The following is a 17,755-nucleotide window of genomic DNA, read 5'->3' on the forward strand; positions in this document are numbered from 1 at the left end:
TTTTTTTTTCCCTGATTTGGCTCTAAAGGAACCAAGGTAAAATAGATTGAGAAAAGTCAATCATTCACAATCATTGATTGTCTCATAGCCGTTGGCCCCTCCATTAACCATTTGCACTACAAGCTTTAATTTCGTTAATTTATTTTACATTCAATCTGTTTAAACTAACAGAAAAGGGATAAATTGTTATTTTATGATACCTGTGCATATTGTAATAAACACCTTATTGAGGGGTTGTTAAGGTTTTGACAAATAAATGTGAAGAAAACAAACCCATGCATTACAGCAGCCACTTTGTCTGCATTCTCAAATCTCACCATTCGCCATTTTTGACAACTCAGTAGCTGCATGAACAACATTTGTAGATTTCACTAACCACGCAGCTAAGATGCAAAATTCTCCAACTAACTTCGTCTCTTTCACAAATGTACCTGCCGCGTGTCAATCATCCCATGCATGTGCTCAAACCACCCCCTGCATGTAAAGCTTCACATTCACACTGTTACGCGGATTTAAAATGAATGATAGAAGAAGAAGGAAATATAATAAAAGATGAGTGAAGGAAGAGAGGCTTTGGTGGTTTGTAGTGATAGGAGTTTAAAAATTGGGATGACAATTCGGGATATTGAAACTGGGGATCAAATTCTTCGCATACCAAGTTGTGCGGCTTCTCCCCATGGCTTATTGTGTTTGAGAAATCAATATCTTGCAGCTTCTCAGGTTAATAGACATGGCTCTCTTGGTGGCGGCACTATCTTCATGTGGGCATTAAACAAGGTAACACCCTTGACTTTCCTCTCTTTCGTTTGCTGAGAATCGTTGTGATCATATCATTGATTTATATTTGCAAAATTTTGTGATGTAATTGAAGCTTTTCATACATACTGAACCGATGTATTCTTTAAAATTTTTGTTGTCAAATTGTACACACTTTTCACTGAACCAATAGTCTAATATATATAGGCACAAGATTCCTTAGTTTTTTTGTTTAAGTTCAAAAGAGAGCTCAATGACTAGAGTCTATGGGATGGTTGATCTCATCATTTTAATAAACCCTAGTGGAAGAAACTAAAGTTGATAAGAATCCGACGAGAAACTTGTCTGATAGATGGTTATTATGTTATCTCATGGGGTTCCTTAGAATTTGTTATGATCATTCTTGATTCTGGCGGTCTTTCCAAAGGGAAATACAAATGCATGTTTTGATTTTCAGCCTCATCCCCCGCTTCGAAGCTACACAATGGAAGCCATGGGACCGATTTCTTTCTCAAAGGATGGTGTGTATCTTGCTGGTGGTGCTCCTTCGGGGAATGCTTATCTTTGGGAGGTTAGTAAGTCATTTTCTTTTCCGTCACTTCCTATTAAAGTAAAATACTCAGTTCTGTCATTTCTTTATTTCTCCAGATGAATTCTTTAAGGAGAGACATTAAGTTAGCAACTGTATTGCGATAAATATTGTGTTGTCTAGACTCTAGACCCCCTTTTTTCCTTTTTTTGTGCATTTGTTAATATATGTGTATATTTCTTCAAGTTTTGGTGCAAAGAATTATTGCATCAATTTTGGATGTAAAAGATTCAGTTATCATTAAAGTCTAATTTGATTGGAGTAACTTGCAGGTTGCTAATGGAAGACTGCTCACTTTTTGGTGCGCACATTATAAATCTATAAAGTGCATGGTCTTTTCTGATGATGGATCCCTTCTTATTACTGGTTCAGATGATGGTATGATCTGCATTTGGTCTATGATTAGGTATAAACTGATTTTTTTCTCTGTTTATTCATTTTCCACTTGGTTTGGCACTAACTTCTGGACAACCATTTAGATTAATGAAGAAAAGCTCTGAAATGATGCATCGTTGTAATCGGTTAGACCGCTATTTGTCGGAAATGGAAGATTCCGGGAGCGTAACTTCTTTATTACATTATTCATCGGAGCATAAGTCCTCTATAACTAGTTTGCTAATAGTATGCGATGTTACAAGTTCAATTTTTGTATCTAGCTCCCTTGATGCAACATGCAAGGTTTGGAAACTGCATTGTGGTTCAAACTACTAGTAGTACTTATATCTTTAACGTTAAAACCTCGTCTTACAAAAGGGACATTATTTGGAATTTTGCAGATTTGGGACCTAATCTCAGGAAGGCTTATACAAACACAAGTTTATCCAGTAGGATTAACTGCAATTCTTGTTGATCCAGTAGAGCTACTCATGTTTGTAGGAAGTGTCGATGGAAGAATATTTGTTAATAGGCTTGAAATTGGGATAGTACTGGAGGATCCTATCATTGTTGCGGAGGATCGGACGTCTGGCATGCTTAAAGGACACAAGTAATGTGTAATGTATGATGCTTTAAAGTTTTCTTGAAACCTATTGGCACTTAAATCCTGTGACACGAGATGCAAATAAATAAATAAGTAAAAAAATAAAAAATAAAATAGTTATAGTCTTCAACCACATTAATTATACTCCAACACCATTAAGCTAAAAATTTCTCTTTTTTCTCCCCTTCTCGCTCATATAGACATTTGATAAACACAAAGAAAATGCATTTTTCCTTAGTGTTCATTTGTGAATACCCTGTTCTTATCTCCCCCAGACCTTTATATCTGCCCATGTCTTGATGTAAATGACTTTAAATTTCATCTACTGAACAGTGGAGCAATAACTGCATTGACCTTCAGTGCATCCTATCTGATATCAGCATCAGAAGATAGAACTGTGTGTCTCTGGGATGTCAATGGTAGGGTGATCATTCGAAGATTCGACCATAAAAAAGGTAACCTGAATCTTCAATTTTGGTTTATTTAGTTTTTTGGTTGAGAGGTCCAAATGATGTTCGTGTGAATGTTTCTGTGTTTAATTCCATTTCTTCTGCAATAATCAAATGAGGTTTTTACCAATATCGTGATTTCCAACACGCAGGACCAGTAACTAATCTGTTAGTGATTCCAAAGTCCTCACTACTTTCATTGTCAAACCATCAAAGAGTATCGAATAAGTTCCGCATTTCTTTGCTAGATAAGTATCCTCAACCAGACAGCTTGTCAAAGGGAATGATTACTCTCCTCCATTCATATTTTTCTAGCAACGATGATCATTTTTCCATTAATCTACAAGGAACCAAGTCACTATATCAGTATATGTGTGAACTACAGGTCTGCCTCTCTTATCTTTCTCCCTTTCTCTCCTTGTTAAGGATTTTGTTTCCTCATTTCTCATTTTCTTGATGTGTGGGCAGCAAGAAGGAACACCTGCAGCCATGCAAATGAAAGTGGAAACAAGCACAGATTATCGGACATGGGCCACTAGGATGACGAAGCACGTGATGGAGATGAATAAGCATTTGCAATCTAGACTGCTGGACCTTATGCAATGCCGATTGTTATGGTCCAGAGAAGCGGACTCACCCGCAACCAGAAACAGAAAGAAGCTCAAGATAGAAAGCCTATCACCCACTGAGGAGTAGCCCATACAGCCCTCAGGTTAAATTTCCCAGAATTCTTAATAAAACTATAAAAAATTTAGAACTCAATTCCGTAGTTTTTGTACCTGTCTATAAGACATGGTAAAATTCATACCTCTGAAGTTTGGAGACGCCCTAAACAATTGAATGATTGTTTCTTAATAGTTTTTCACTGTTATTACCCTATTCTATTTCACTATAAAAGCAGACATGTCTGTTTTAATATTTTTAAAATTCAATTCAATTTTATTTAACTTTTAAAATATTAATAATTATTTTTCTCATACAAATAATCTAGTTTTACTTTTTAGTTTTTGCTAAAATACTATCGTAAAAAGCATTAGAATACTAAACCAGCACAGCAAAGATGGTAAACCAGCACCGCAAAGATGGTAGACATACATACACGTGTGTCGGCTCCATTGACCAACCAACAAGAATACGACAACTCCAGGGCTTAACACTAGACCCACATATTCTAAAAGGTACTCTGCAAGCCCAAACATTATGAAAAAGTAACAATTTTACCCTAACCTCCCTTACTCAAAGTTGTTATTTGAATTTTGATACACAAAATCCGATAAAGAGACCAAAAAAAAAAAAAAAAAAACCCCTCTTTCTTTCTTACTTGAATGCTATAAAATGAACATAACAATAATTTATTCTTCAATGTACTTTTCTTATTTACTAATACAAACTAAAATTTAGAAAAAGAAAGAAAAGAAATCTATAATATTTATTAAACTAAAATTAAAATAAGAAATAATTACTTTACACAAAAAAATTGTCAATCACCTGTTTTAATATAATTTCCTTATTATCTTATCACAGTCTTTCTTTTTGTTTCTGGTCATTCACTGTACATCACTTATTCTTGGAGTCTTGTGATTAATAAATTCTTTCTCAAATTTCTTAAATTTTATAATTATTCAAATTACTAAAAAAGAAAGAAAGTAATAAATAATCCAATACAAATTCTACTACACACAATTTCAGTAAGTAGGACGCTATTTTCAAAATACTTTATTCCTATTCTTAAAAAAAAGCATGTTTATTTTCCTATTATCAAAATCATATTCTATAATATTTAATTTTTTAAATCCTCATAGGTTTATTAATTTAACTAAACACCCCCAATAATTTTTTTTTTATAAATTGACAAAAACATCCCCACCCATCCATATTTGTCAGATTCCAGCAACCACCATCGGAAGGTGATCGGAATCTAACATAATGACGTACTACCGATTGGATCTGATCGGTAGTGTGCCGATCTGGTATTTTTCGGACAGATCCACCGTGGATCTAGTCGAAAAAGGCTAGATCCACGACCAAAGATCTGGCCGTTGACGGCCAGATCTTTGGCTACATCTAGCCGTCAATGACGGCTAATATATGGCTGTCCTTGACCCTCAACGACGACCATATCTTTGGTCATCATTGACGGCCAGATGTGGCCATCAACGGCTGGATCCGGTCCTAGATCTGGCCTTTTTCGGCCAGATCCGGCTGTAGATTTGGCCGAAAAAGGCCATAGCAGTGCACGACTAGCCAGATCTGGCTGGTCGTACACAATGAAACAAGATTTCGGCCAGATACCTAAGGGCTTTTTTTGTTTAAGAGTGGGGGTGTTTTTGTCAATTTATAAACTTTTTATTATTGGGGGTGTTTAGCTAAATTAACAAACTTAAGAGTTTTTTTGTTAATTTTTAAATTCTAACTCGTAATAATAACCCAACTCAACTTAATAATAATATTTCAAAAATACTACTCAAAATAATAAAACAAACACACCCATTTTTAGAGTAAACAACATATTCCCACCCAAGTTTGGCGAATCTACAAGTTTCCACCCCTGGTTTCATAAATTGTAGATTCCCACCCTTAAACTAATATCGTCTAACAAATATTATGTGGGTTATCCCAGTAAATTCTCGACAGAGCATATCCTTGAAGAGTGAAAAAATAGCATCTGCATTCTTCGAGTCCCTTATAGTATCTAACAAACCTGTACTAGCTTCTAAACTTCGTCAAAAGCTTCCTGCAGCTCCCTGTAGTGTGGATTTGAGGAATCTATAAGTATCACTGAGTCCAAAATTTTTATTTTGCACATGAACCCAGTTAACAGTTTCCCATGCCTCAATTGCATCCGTAACATTCGTGACACAATCGAGGTTTAGGAAACTTCCACTAGACGGTATCTCCACCATTCTAGGTACTCATTTCTTCCTCATAATACCTGCTGATTCTTTCAGCATCAGAGGTAGAAGTTTCCGGAATATCAACCTTCTGTTTGCCATTCACTTTAGAAACAAAGTCTTCTTCCTTTACTCCTTTCATAAAGAGCTTTTTCGCATTTTCCCAATCACCTTGGGTTTCTTTGGCTACGAACTATGCATATCTTGGAGGCAATCCATGATATTTTTCCTGTAGACTTGCCGCAAACTGATCCAGAACGTCCTGACTACCCATGGTCAATCTGAATCAATCCTTAAACTAGTTGCAAAGTCCGACTCTTTATATGGTTCATGATCTAGATCCGGCTGGGATTCGCCGTACCAATAAGGAATTACCACCTCAGCCTTTTCCAACCACTTTATTCCGAAGTTCCAACTCAGCAACTTCAATGGTTGAAATCTGGCAAATAAAGCACAAAATCTTTGTGCACCATTGACTAAAGGCCTTTTGGATAACATCCAAAAGTTGCTTTACTCCTAGCCAAGTTAGATACTCTTCTCGAATATCTGGATTTCCGTTACAGAGGTCTAACACAACTTGTTTAACCTTTTGTTCTGTATATCCTTCAATAGGCAACACTTGCTCGATGTCACTTAGAACCAAGGACATCTCCTATTTTACTGACTTAGTAAAACAGTTAGGATACGTTCCAGTGTCTTAACCTTTTGAAATGCAGAATTGAGTCAATTGACCTTTTCAATCTGTTTTCCAATCTCGGTCAGTTCTTCGTTTAGAGCAAATATATGATACACCGTATAATTCACTCTCCTGTCTAAGTTATCAAGCTTCTGGGTCAAAAGTTCTAACTTATCTATGACAGTATTTAACAAACTGGTCTCTGGTTTTCCCTCGAGTCCATGATCCAAATGAAAACAAGTCTTATTCATACAAACTTCATCATTAGAATCATTATTCATGCTATAAAACTTTCAACAGGTTAACATGTCTAGAGACCCCCTGTCTTCCAAAGCTCTGATACCATTTACACCCACATAATATTTGTTAGACCTTTTCTCTCAAAAAACCCCCATATCTCAAATTTCTCTCAAATAACCCCCAAAGGAGATTCTAGCAAAGCCAAAAATCTGGCTTGATTCCGACACCATAGGACCTCCTCGACACCACCATCAACATCCTCTTATCCTCCTCACCAAAACCCTTAACTTTTTCACCCGATTGCACCTCGGCGAGGTGCCAGAATTTGGCTGGAAAGGGGCGTCAAAACGGGAAAACCTAAGGGAGAGGCAACGACGATTGGGGGGCAATTGCAGTCAGCGATGTTGGAGGTTTTGGTGGGGGGAAGCCGACGATGCTATTGGTGGTCTTGGGGTGGTTTTCGACGTCGGGACATGCAGGAATTTGGATGAAATGCTGATTGACACTAAAAGCGACGACCAGCGATTGGGGAGTTCAATCAGGCGGGGAAGTTAGGAGTTTTGATGTGGGGGTTGAGGGGATTGTAATGGTGGTGTCGGGAGGGGTCGATTTTGTCGGAAACAGGCTGGAAATGGCCTGAAATCCCTAGTGGGGTGAATTTGAGAAGTGAAAGGTTATTTTGAAATTTTTTGGTGGGGTGAATTTGAGAAGTGAAGGGTTGTTTTGAAATTTTTATCTTTTAAATAACCATTTTACCCTTTTTTAACTGTTAGACTAAATAATTTTCTGTTAATTTAAGGGTGAAAATCTATAATTTATGAAACCAAAGGTGGGAACTTGCAGATTTGCCAAACCTTGGGTGGGAAAATGCCGTTTACTCTTCTTTTTATTATTATTTTTGTTGGCTTTTGCCGTATTTTTATTGTTAATTGATTCTTATAATAATGATGGCCAACACTGTTGGTTTTAGGGGTGAAATTGTCACTATATTATAATGTTCGAACTTTTTAGTTGGTTTCTACTTTCTAGAACCTTTTGGGTACTTTGAATAGAGGGATTAAACAAGGGGGAGAATGAATTTACCCATTTTCTATTAACCCTTAAAACACTACTGATCTCTTTAGAACCTAAAGGCTAAAACCCTGACGTTAAACTATTTGAGCTTCTGGTTGTCAGTGTGCGCTCTTCTCGCAACAAGACAGTAGAGGGTGTAGCTCCATCCAGAAAATGGCGCAATTGAAGGCAGTGTCACCGCCGTGTTCATCAATCAATCTTGCTCATCTTGGCCCAAAGACTGGTTTTTTTTTTTTTTCCCTTCAGTCTAAATTTCAATTCCTATATTTGCTTCATTTTTTCTTTTACGGATTTTTAGATGCATGTATCATTCATGGGATATTTTTTATTGTGACAAAATATTAGGTTACTTCATTTTATTTTACATTATTTTGTTTAACTGTGAAGACATTAAAGTATAGTTATGTTTTGTAATATAGATTCCGTTTAATCCTTATCATTTTTCCTTGCAGGGTCTTGGTTGTATAATAATAAAGTATCTTGGCCAAGAAAGGTGCATTCATTGCAACAGGTATTTACACTGGGATTTTGTATGGTTTCTTCTTCTTTTTTTTTTTTTTTTTTTTCATGTCCCTTCACTGTTGTAAGTACTATTCACTTCTGGAAAAATTGATTTATTTATGCTTCTACTTGGTTTTATGTTTGTGCTTTAATGAGATGTTTTTTAATTTTGGTTTGCAGTTTGGGTCAAGCGCAAGTGAACTTCATGGTCATGCATTTGTTAGCAATAATCGCAATGTCACCCAAGTTTGTGACAAGAAAGGTGTGGTTAAAATGAGAGAATCATCCTTTCATGTATTCATCATTTGAATATGATTTTTGGTTTTTTGGTTTTTGTTTTATTCTAAACTGCCCAGTTGTGGATGTCAATATTTTATTGATTGATCTTCTACTTGGATTGGCAAGAGAATGAACTGTGGCACATTTATGTAAAATGACGGGTAGGAAATGGAAATGTGTAAAATTAGTCAAGTACCATAGATTGATCTCAATGCATTAGTTTTGTAGGTTTTGTTGTTACACTCCTCAAAGCAAACAAGTTTGGTAAAGATGCTAATGTTGGGTAGTTTATCCGTACTTAATGTTATGTTTTTAACCTAAGTGATTTACAAGCTATTTGACATTCAATTATTATTATTATTATTTTTTGCTTTTTGTGTAATTCTGATGGCTTGTACGTGAGTTTTAGTCATTCAAGCAGTTCTTTCAAGTGATAAAGAGGTGGAAGTTTCCTCAGCTAAAAATGGAGGCCTGCGTGGCAAGTTGAATAAGGTTGTTTTAGCTTATAGTGGTGGCTTGGACACATCAGTCATTGTTCCGTGGCTAAGGTATACTCCTTGTTTTTTGTTTCATATTAGTTCTTTTTGTGAAATTAACTACCAATAGTTCATGAGTCATACAGTGTAATTCTTACTTGAATTAGGAGGCATAGGAATGTGTAGATGTCAGTATGAAACTGACATGGAATTTTCTCTTATTTGATATACCCAATATGTGTTATTTTTTTTTATTTTTTAATATTTGTTTAATAAGGAGTGGTAGCAGCATAGAGTTTTGAGTATTTGAAAAGCAATGTGCATTGCTGTGTGATAATAGTATAGAGATGCCAACAATTTATGAAATTTTGATAACTTTGATGTGGTGCCAACAGTGAATTTTATGTTTGCCTTTGGCCTAATCAGATATTGCCATAACTCCATAATTGGACACTTATCCTTTATAGAGTGTAATCTGTTCACTTTATGTACTGCCAGTAGCATTCCGTTTCACCTCATCTTCATGTTCCTTGATGTGTTTTAAAAGATTCTGTTTTAGTTTTTTCCAGTTGGGATCTATTCCTCTGATCTTTATTTTGAATCATTTCCTTCTGATATATTTCTAATTTTTTTTTTTATTTTGTAGGGAGAATTATGGTTGCGAGGTTGTCTGCTTCACTGCCGATGTTGGTCAAGTATGTTGATAGATTGACATATACTGTACTTACTGCATTATTGAACCTATTATGTGTCCTTAGATCCCATTGACCTGTTATGTTATGTTTTATTTGGTTATGATAAAGTGGGCTTGAGTAGAACTCACTCCCAAAAACTAGCTCAAGGGAGGAGGGAGCCCAATCACTTATATACACCATAACAGCCTACTATTAGGGTGATGTGGGACAAATTCAACTTCTAACAGGTTATAACTTATTTTCTTAATGTGTATGCTTACAAACATTCATTTTATAGGGCATTGGAGAACTGGAAGGTTTAGAAGAAAAGGCCAAAGCTAGTGGAGCTTGTCAGTTAGTGGTGAAGGACTTGAAGGAGGAATTTGTGAGAGACTACATATTTCCTTGTTTGCGAGCTGGTGCAATTTATGAAAGAAAATACTTGTTGGGAACCTCAATGGCACGCCCGGTTATTGCAAAGGTGATCTCCCATATCAGAGTTAATACTGATTGAGTAGTTTTGCATTCTAAGGGTCTGCTCTAAGCCTTGATTTCTACTTGTTGTACATAGTGAAGGAAATTGTGCCATCCTTTTGGTCGTTTTTCCTCTTTCTTGATTATTAACTAAATAAATATTCTTGACATTTTTTGTTTAATGACGGGTATGACTGTGTTGAGCTGTTAGTTATTTATGGATTTGTACGTTGGTTTTTATCTTTTATATGATAAATTTGTTGTTATAATGGTTACTCATGATGACAGGCTATGGTGGATGTTGCCAAAGAAGTTGGGGCTGACGCTGTCTCTCATGGATGCACAGGGAAAGGAAATGATCAGGCATGTTGCAACCTTCATCTTTGATAATTAAAAGACATTTTGTGTTAATTTTCTTACTAAATTTTGCCTTTCTAATCATCTTCAGGTCCGCTTTGAGCTTACATTCTTTGCTTTAAATCCTGAGCTGAATGTTGTGGCTCCATGGAGGGAATGGGATATTCAAGGAAGAGAAGATGCCATTGAATATGCCAAGAAGCATAATGTGCCTGTCCCTGTGACGAAAAAATCCATATACAGCAGAGACCGGAACTTGTGGCATTTGAGCCATGAGGTGACTGCCAATAATTTATTCTTTCTAATTGCATCTTATATTTATTGATATGATAATCCAAAGTCATGTTTTAGAGTAGAAGTTGAAAATCTGTTGTCTACTGTGAACTTTATTATTAATCTGCCAGTTTAATTTGTTGGACATTTTATAACCTGTAGTCATCCTTGCCAGAGTAAGATGGTATGGTTGTAGTTATGAATATGTAAGAGACACCTCTTTTAGATCTACAGATGGCATATTTGGTGAAAGAGTAGTCAAAGGTATTTTAAGTCACTTCAAATGGGAATTTTCTCACGGCATAGGCAACTTTTTATTCCCATTACATAGAGAAATTAGGCACATCTACCAAATTGTTTTCCCTTTTCTGAAGATATGAAATTAGGTGTATTTACCCAGTTGTGTGCAACATATGCGCTTATACTTAAGTTTTTGAATATGCATGGGTCTATGGTGGTGGAAAAGAATCACATAATTTTGTTCTAATTATGGAGCTGGTGATGTTAATCCAGTTATTTCATTAATCCCTGATTTTGCATAGAAATTAATGAATTCATTCATTTTGATGACCATAGTTTAAAGTTGCAGGGCATTGCTCAAAAACTTTGTTGTTGTTTCTCCACTCACTTTTCTCCCCTAATTTTGTTTTTTATGTTTGTGAACCTGAAGGGAGACATCTTAGAAGACCCAGCAAATGAGCCAAAAAAAGATATGTACATGATGAGTGTTGATCCAGAAGATGCACCTGACAAACCTGAGTAAGTTTTCATAACATGTTTTCAATCCAGCATATCTCTTTTTTCTTTTTTCTTGTTCTTTTTCTTTTTTTTTTTCTCTCCATAATGAGATGGTACTTACTTCTATGCTCTTACTTCTATGCTCTTACTTCTTGTAGACTCGTTGAAATTGGGATAGTTAAGGGTCTTCCTGTTTCAGTCAATGGAAAACAGCTTCCCCCAGCATCCCTTCTTGCCCAACTAAATGAGATCGGTGGGAAACATGGAATCGGCCGTATTGACATGGTTGAAAACAGGCTTGTCGGTATGAAAAGTCGTGGAGTTTATGAAACTCCTGGTGGCACCATCCTCTTTGCTGCTGCTCGTGAGCTAGAGTCTTTAACACTTGATCGAGAAACAATTCAAATCAAAGATTCCCTAGCCCTCAAGTATGCAGAGCTTGTTTATGCAGGAAGGTGGTTTGACCCACTTCGCGAGTCAATGGATGCGTTTATGGAGAAGATCACTGAGACCACCACAGGTTCTGTGACTCTCAAGTTATACAAAGGATCTGTTTCTGTAACTGGTCGGAAGAGCCCGAACAGTCTGTATAGGCAAGATATCTCTTCATTTGAGAGTGGACAGATTTATGATCAGGCTGATGCTGCTGGATTTATAAAGCTTTATGGTCTTCCAATGAGGGTTAAGGCAATGCTTGAGAAGGGTATCTGACGAAATAGATTTTTTTTTTCTTTGTATTGCTAGATTGAGCCTCTGGATTTAAGTTTTGACGTCTATATCTTGGTTAGAGATTTATTTATTGTAACTTTGGCTTGGTTGGAGATAATTATTTGAAGTTATTTAGTTGAATATAATCTTATATTTGAGTTGTTCATTAATATTTCCTTATGATCAAGAGTCTAGTTGGTGCCAGTGAGGCAGAAACTAAAATCATTTGGAGCTTATTCTCAAAATAATTTCTGTGGATACAGATAGATTATTGCTTTATAGGAAACACAAAACTATATATTAAAGAAAAGATTAGATACATCAGTGTATTAGAAATCCACAAAGACATCAAAGAGGTACTGGGAAATAAATCTATAAAAAATAGTGACTAGTGTTCCATTCTTTGCGTGAAAACACAAGTAAATTATACAAATTACAAAGATAGTCTAAAAACCCTTCTCAATTAAGATGAATAAGGAAAAAAGAAGTCTTTGAATTCCTTTAAAGAGTTTATTTTTATTTCCCCTATATTAACTCATCCATTTCATTCATAAAGTATTAAAAACACTTTTGTAATTAAAAAAATTCATATACCTCTTACAAAATTATTAAAAACCCCTAAATAGTTTTGAACATGTGAGCAATCTCACGTGAGAGAATGAAATGAGCTATTTCTTAAGCAAAAAGTTTATTTCTCCCATAATGTCTCATTGTTATTGTCACATTTCTCTCAAAGGATATGATTATTTCTTTCTTGCAATATAATCTAAAAAAGAATTGAAACGACATATGTTGAAAGAGATTTTAGAAAAGCAAAAATATTATCCTAATTAGAACTCCACAAGAATTTGGATAGTTAAAGATATCTAAATTCTTTCCAAACTCTAATCCATAATTTTGAAGCCACTGAAAAAGAGCATCGATGAGAGAGATTTATTGATGCGTGATTTTAACATCAACTAATCGACACGTGTGTAACGTTGATTGGTTAAGAGACACACGTGATTATGGATAGAATGTAAAATAAATACAATGAGAGCTTTTTAAAGTGGTTCGGATGTTAAGGTAGCAAGTCCTACATCCACTGATTTGTATTAGTATTGTGGGTCAGGTCGCAACAGCGGACTGACTTACAAATGATTAGGGAAAAATAAGTACAAAGTTTACAAGAGAGAGAGAGAGAGAGAGAGAGAGAGTTAGTTCCCAATGCAAAAATAGCCGAATCCCCTTAATGAAGGGTCTTCCTCTTCTTATAGCGAGATGAATGCAAGTAATCATCATTAAATCCATGGGTTGGTGTGCATGTCAGGACTAAATCCAGCTTTATGTCACATTACCCTTCTTCCAAACTGATTTCACGCGATTTTGAGCAGGGAGTGGACACGTGGGAGCTCCACAGCGTCTTGCAGGTCTGATGTGCGCTTACCGTTCTGACGGGAGCAGGTCACACTTTATCACGTGATTTCCCACATCAACCCTTGATTTATTAGGCATAATAAGATTAATCTTTTTNTTTTTTTTTTTTTTTTTCCTTTCTTTAAATCACTTTTAATAATAGCATTGATCATTTTTGTCTATACACCAGAATGTGAAAGGTGTCTTAATTCAATATACCAATTTTTTTCCAACGACGTTTGGTGATGAACCTAAACCTGCCACCATTTTTGCTCTACCTATTCCTCATTCTAATTTAGAAGAGAGTTTAACACTTATCGGACCATATCATATTTTAAAATTTACCCGATGAATAATATAATAATTTTGCACATTTAAGTTTTGGTTATGTTTTATTTCTCTGTTTAATGCGTTATGTTTTATTTTATGTTTAATATTTGAGTCTTGCGTTATCTTTATCATTTAAGGTGATATTATACATTTAAGAGGTTGAACTTACGCACATGGAATCCTCTTCAGCTTTATCTACGTTTATTGCTCTCATAAATACTAGTTTATCTAGAGACAGTTTATATGAAATTTCTTATATCCCATAAAATAAAAAAATCCAAGATATTATCCCTCCCATTGTAAATCCTTATACAGCGTTTTCTAAGTCTTTGTCTTCTTTGTCTAAAACCTTTAAAACTCTTGTCAGACCTTTCAGAAAGCCAATCAAAGAGTATGTCTAGACTAGTACTTTTGACAAGTGTCAAATTCCAACCACAACCCAAGAATAATATGTTACTTTGGAAATCCCTCAAGAATCCATTTCTCAATGGATCCGTGAAGGATACTCTCATGTACACTTTGGCGCTATCCGGCTCGTTTTATCTTATCATGGCAGAAAATGACTCCCAGTCTCTGTTCGAATTGCTTTATTGGACACCAGATTTATCCAATATCAACATGCTTGTATAGGGACAGCACATATAACTTTGAATGCTGGGACAGTCATTCTGACACTGTATACTAATTTCAACATGTCTCTCTCTCTGATGTTCATTGCTCCAAGGCTCTTAAAGTTCAATTACATATCATTGGTGCAGATTTAAATCCAGAGAGTATTGCAGCTACTTTACATTATCAAATGGTTTGGCGAATCCAAGACCATGCTCTTGATCTCGCTATCCCTACGACTATTGATGCACTGCTCCTTACTGGTGACTCTCATAATACTCCTCACTGCATCAATATGAAGAGAGGTACTGCTGTAAATGAACTCCTTTTACACAAATCTCTCTCCAAGTTTGTTTTAGAAAATCCTAAGTATATGCATCCTGCCCTCTCAATTTGCCTCTTCATACCAAAACTGCACAATCCAGTCATTTTAATTATAAAATCAGAACGGCAGTATTCATTTTATTCATGTAATTGTTTCACTTCAGCTCATTCAATCTCTCTTTGTTACTTGGTAGAGGGGTCAAGGAACAATGAATCTAACGTGTTGTGTCATCGTTTCTAATATAGATCATCATACAGGAAAGAAAAAAAAGTTCAGGAACTATTATTTTTCTAAATTGAACAGAAAACAAAATAAGAATTTTATTATCACCTCTTGAAGAAGGGTCAGAATTAGTAACAACAGAACTCACGCTTCTAGAATCGCAATAATCGCTTCCAATATTCTCAGGGATATCATATCTCCAGTTTGACTTCGGAATAAAAGCTAAAAAATTCATAAAAAACTAAAGAGTTTAATTAAGACCGATTAATCAACATATATGTAAATAAAGAACAATAGTTTAATTCATTCACAAAAAGATAAAACAAAAGATGAAGTTATTAAAATGCTTACGCGAAGGGGGATAACTTGCAGCCGATTCGAGCCAGCGTTCAGCTTCTATAGTATCTTCCAAAGTTTCTGGTCGACAGAAATCAAAGTATTGAGCGGCATCAAATTCGTAATCAATATCAATTACAAATTCATCCACCAGAAACGCCTCCATTGTGAATTCCTCCATTTTTATCATGCTAAGTTTCACACAAACAACCACATTGTTTTTCTAATTTTTTTATTTTTTTTTAATATATTTTCAGAGAATGAGACACCAAACCAAATGGCGCCAACTAATTTCTCTCGCTATAAAAAGATTTTCGCGTAAAATGAGAAATGCTTACTGTTACGAACAAACAAACGGCAATGGCTATGCTGATTTTCGAACTTTCTCTCTCGAAAGTTTATCGGAAAATGAGAGAGAAAGTTACGACCATATGGTTCAAAATGCCATTGGTTTCGATTTTCTCTCTCAAATTTTCTCGGATAATGAAAGGGAGAGTTCGATATTAATTTTTCATTAGTTGGAACCCTAATATCTGCGCAGTGCGCACACAAATTCAGAAATGATATATTTATATAAGTTTAAAAAATGGTTTCGAAGTGAACGGCGAGATTTTCGTTGTTAGCTAGGAGACATGAAAAGAAAGAAGGAACAGATCATGGAAATGTCGTTATATAGAGTGGGAGTTAAAAAGAGAAGTATTTTTGAACTGGTGGGTCCGAACTTCAATACCATCCTTCCTTCTTCGGGAAATTCAAATATATTTTTTCGATAATGTATTAAGGTTCAGAATCTCTCTCACAATCCCCCTACTGCAGCTTGATCAGCTTGCAAAAGAACATGCAGATCCATTTTACAAGTGGATCAATGAGAGTTATCACATCCAGAGATTGGATCGAAAATTTAACATTATTCATATTTGTTTAATATATTTCTCATCAAAATTTACAAAATTTAAAATATATTATATTAACCTCAAGAGGTGGTTTTAGCCATCAAAGCGTTTTATTCTATTTCTTGAATTTTTGAATTCAAAATTTGATGACAACCTATCATATTAATATTATAGCTTATCTTGATTCTTTGGGCTTGTAAGTTGTTCAATGACCCCATAGATTAATTGAGATAGACGGACACCCCGATTACAATATATATATATGTTGTACCTAAAAAATTATGACTGACGTAAGCTCAAGCTAGCAAGGGTCAATTAGAGTTTAGGAAGGCTTTGTATCGTCCAGACGCTGCCACGTTGCGCAAGGACGGAAGAGGTAAGACTGTCGTCAGTGTGGCAAGTGAAAGCTTGGCTTGTGAGTGGCTAGGAATTTTCCACCTGCCCAAGTCCTACGCGATTTAAGGATATCTCCTGTGTAGTCAGCTAATGGAAAGTAGGTTAGGAATTGTACCACACATGTCCGACTACAAAATCATGATTATCACATTGAATCCCTCGACTATAAATAGAGGGCTCCTCTCTCATTTAGGGGATCCGTTCATTTTTAATCTTCTAAGAGCAGACTCTCTCTCTGTATTTAAATTCTCTCTCTAGATTATAACTCAACTCACTATCAGCAATGTGACTGTAATCATCCATCAATACAAATATAGTGGGCGTATGATTTGCTTTTTAGCATCTGAACCACTTTAAAAATTATCTCTTGTTTATTCTCTTGTTACACATTTTCACATCACATGTAATTTTTAAGTCCTCTTTCAACACTTTATATATAAAGGCAAAGAAACATTTTACAGTTGTTTTCACAATTCAATATAATTACAAATTTGACTTATTTTCATATTTTTAAATTAAGGTCAACTATAAACAGAAGCAAGCACTACATAAAATTAGCGGCTTCACCAATGACAGCTCAACGCAAGTTATTTCCTTTTTTGAATTGAAACCGAGAAAAGAGACAGACAAAATAGTAAATTGAGTTGTAACTGTTTGTCTGTTTCTTAGAAAATGGTGTTTCTGTGTAAATGGAGAGCTACTTTAGTCAGGAAGCTGATTGCAAAATCCTGCAAAAGTCTGGATTTCGGCATGTTCCGCTCGACTAGTCTAGTCGCCTTCTGTACTCTTTCTTTGAATTTACAAGTGCAGTCGTTGTCCTCTTGTCAATGAAGGGCAATGGCTACGCTCCTGCTAATTCAAAATCTTGAAAANGTAACCATCTATTAATGCAACCACAGTGGAAGTAGGATTCGCTTTTAAGCATCCGAACCACTTTAAAAACCGCTTCTTATTTATTCTCTCATTGCACATTTTCATATCACGTGTAATTTCTAAGTCCGCTTAGCATTTTGCACGTGTGAGTCGTTGGTGTCAAAATCAAGCATCAACAGTTTGATGCTAGAAGGAGGGCGCTGATTTAGTATCCGCTCTTCATTAGACACCTCTGACCAACC

The 17,755-nt window shown here is 35.5% G+C and overlaps 2 protein-coding genes across 2 annotated transcripts; both read left to right on the forward strand.

The window, feature by feature from the left end:
* The first annotated feature begins 552 nt into the window (after positions 1 to 552).
* Positions 553 to 7,071, forward strand: LOC116120789 (protein ROOT INITIATION DEFECTIVE 3-like). Its single transcript, XM_031406759.1, has 9 exons — positions 553 to 777; positions 1,214 to 1,327; positions 1,618 to 1,751; positions 1,879 to 2,023; positions 2,122 to 2,330; positions 2,658 to 2,779; positions 2,926 to 3,158; positions 3,242 to 3,449; positions 6,929 to 7,071. The coding sequence occupies exons 1-9, from the start codon at positions 553 to 555 to the stop codon at positions 7,069 to 7,071; spliced, it is 1,533 nt and encodes a 510-aa protein (XP_031262619.1).
* A 637-nt stretch (positions 7,072 to 7,708) lies between these two features.
* LOC116120800 (argininosuccinate synthase, chloroplastic-like) lies at positions 7,709 to 12,275 on the forward strand. The gene is made up of 10 exons (XM_031406773.1): positions 7,709 to 7,877; positions 8,107 to 8,165; positions 8,336 to 8,417; positions 8,844 to 8,982; positions 9,557 to 9,605; positions 9,883 to 10,065; positions 10,347 to 10,421; positions 10,507 to 10,692; positions 11,359 to 11,447; positions 11,585 to 12,275. The coding sequence occupies exons 1-10, from the start codon at positions 7,808 to 7,810 to the stop codon at positions 12,135 to 12,137; spliced, it is 1,485 nt and encodes a 494-aa protein (XP_031262633.1). The 5' UTR covers positions 7,709 to 7,807; the 3' UTR covers positions 12,138 to 12,275.
* Positions 12,276 to 17,755: the final 5,480 nt, after the last annotated feature.

Source organism: Pistacia vera, unplaced genomic scaffold (genome assembly GCF_008641045.1).
Source record: "Pistacia vera cultivar Batoury unplaced genomic scaffold, PisVer_v2 Contig947, whole genome shotgun sequence".
NCBI classification, from domain to species: domain Eukaryota; kingdom Viridiplantae; phylum Streptophyta; class Magnoliopsida; order Sapindales; family Anacardiaceae; genus Pistacia; species Pistacia vera.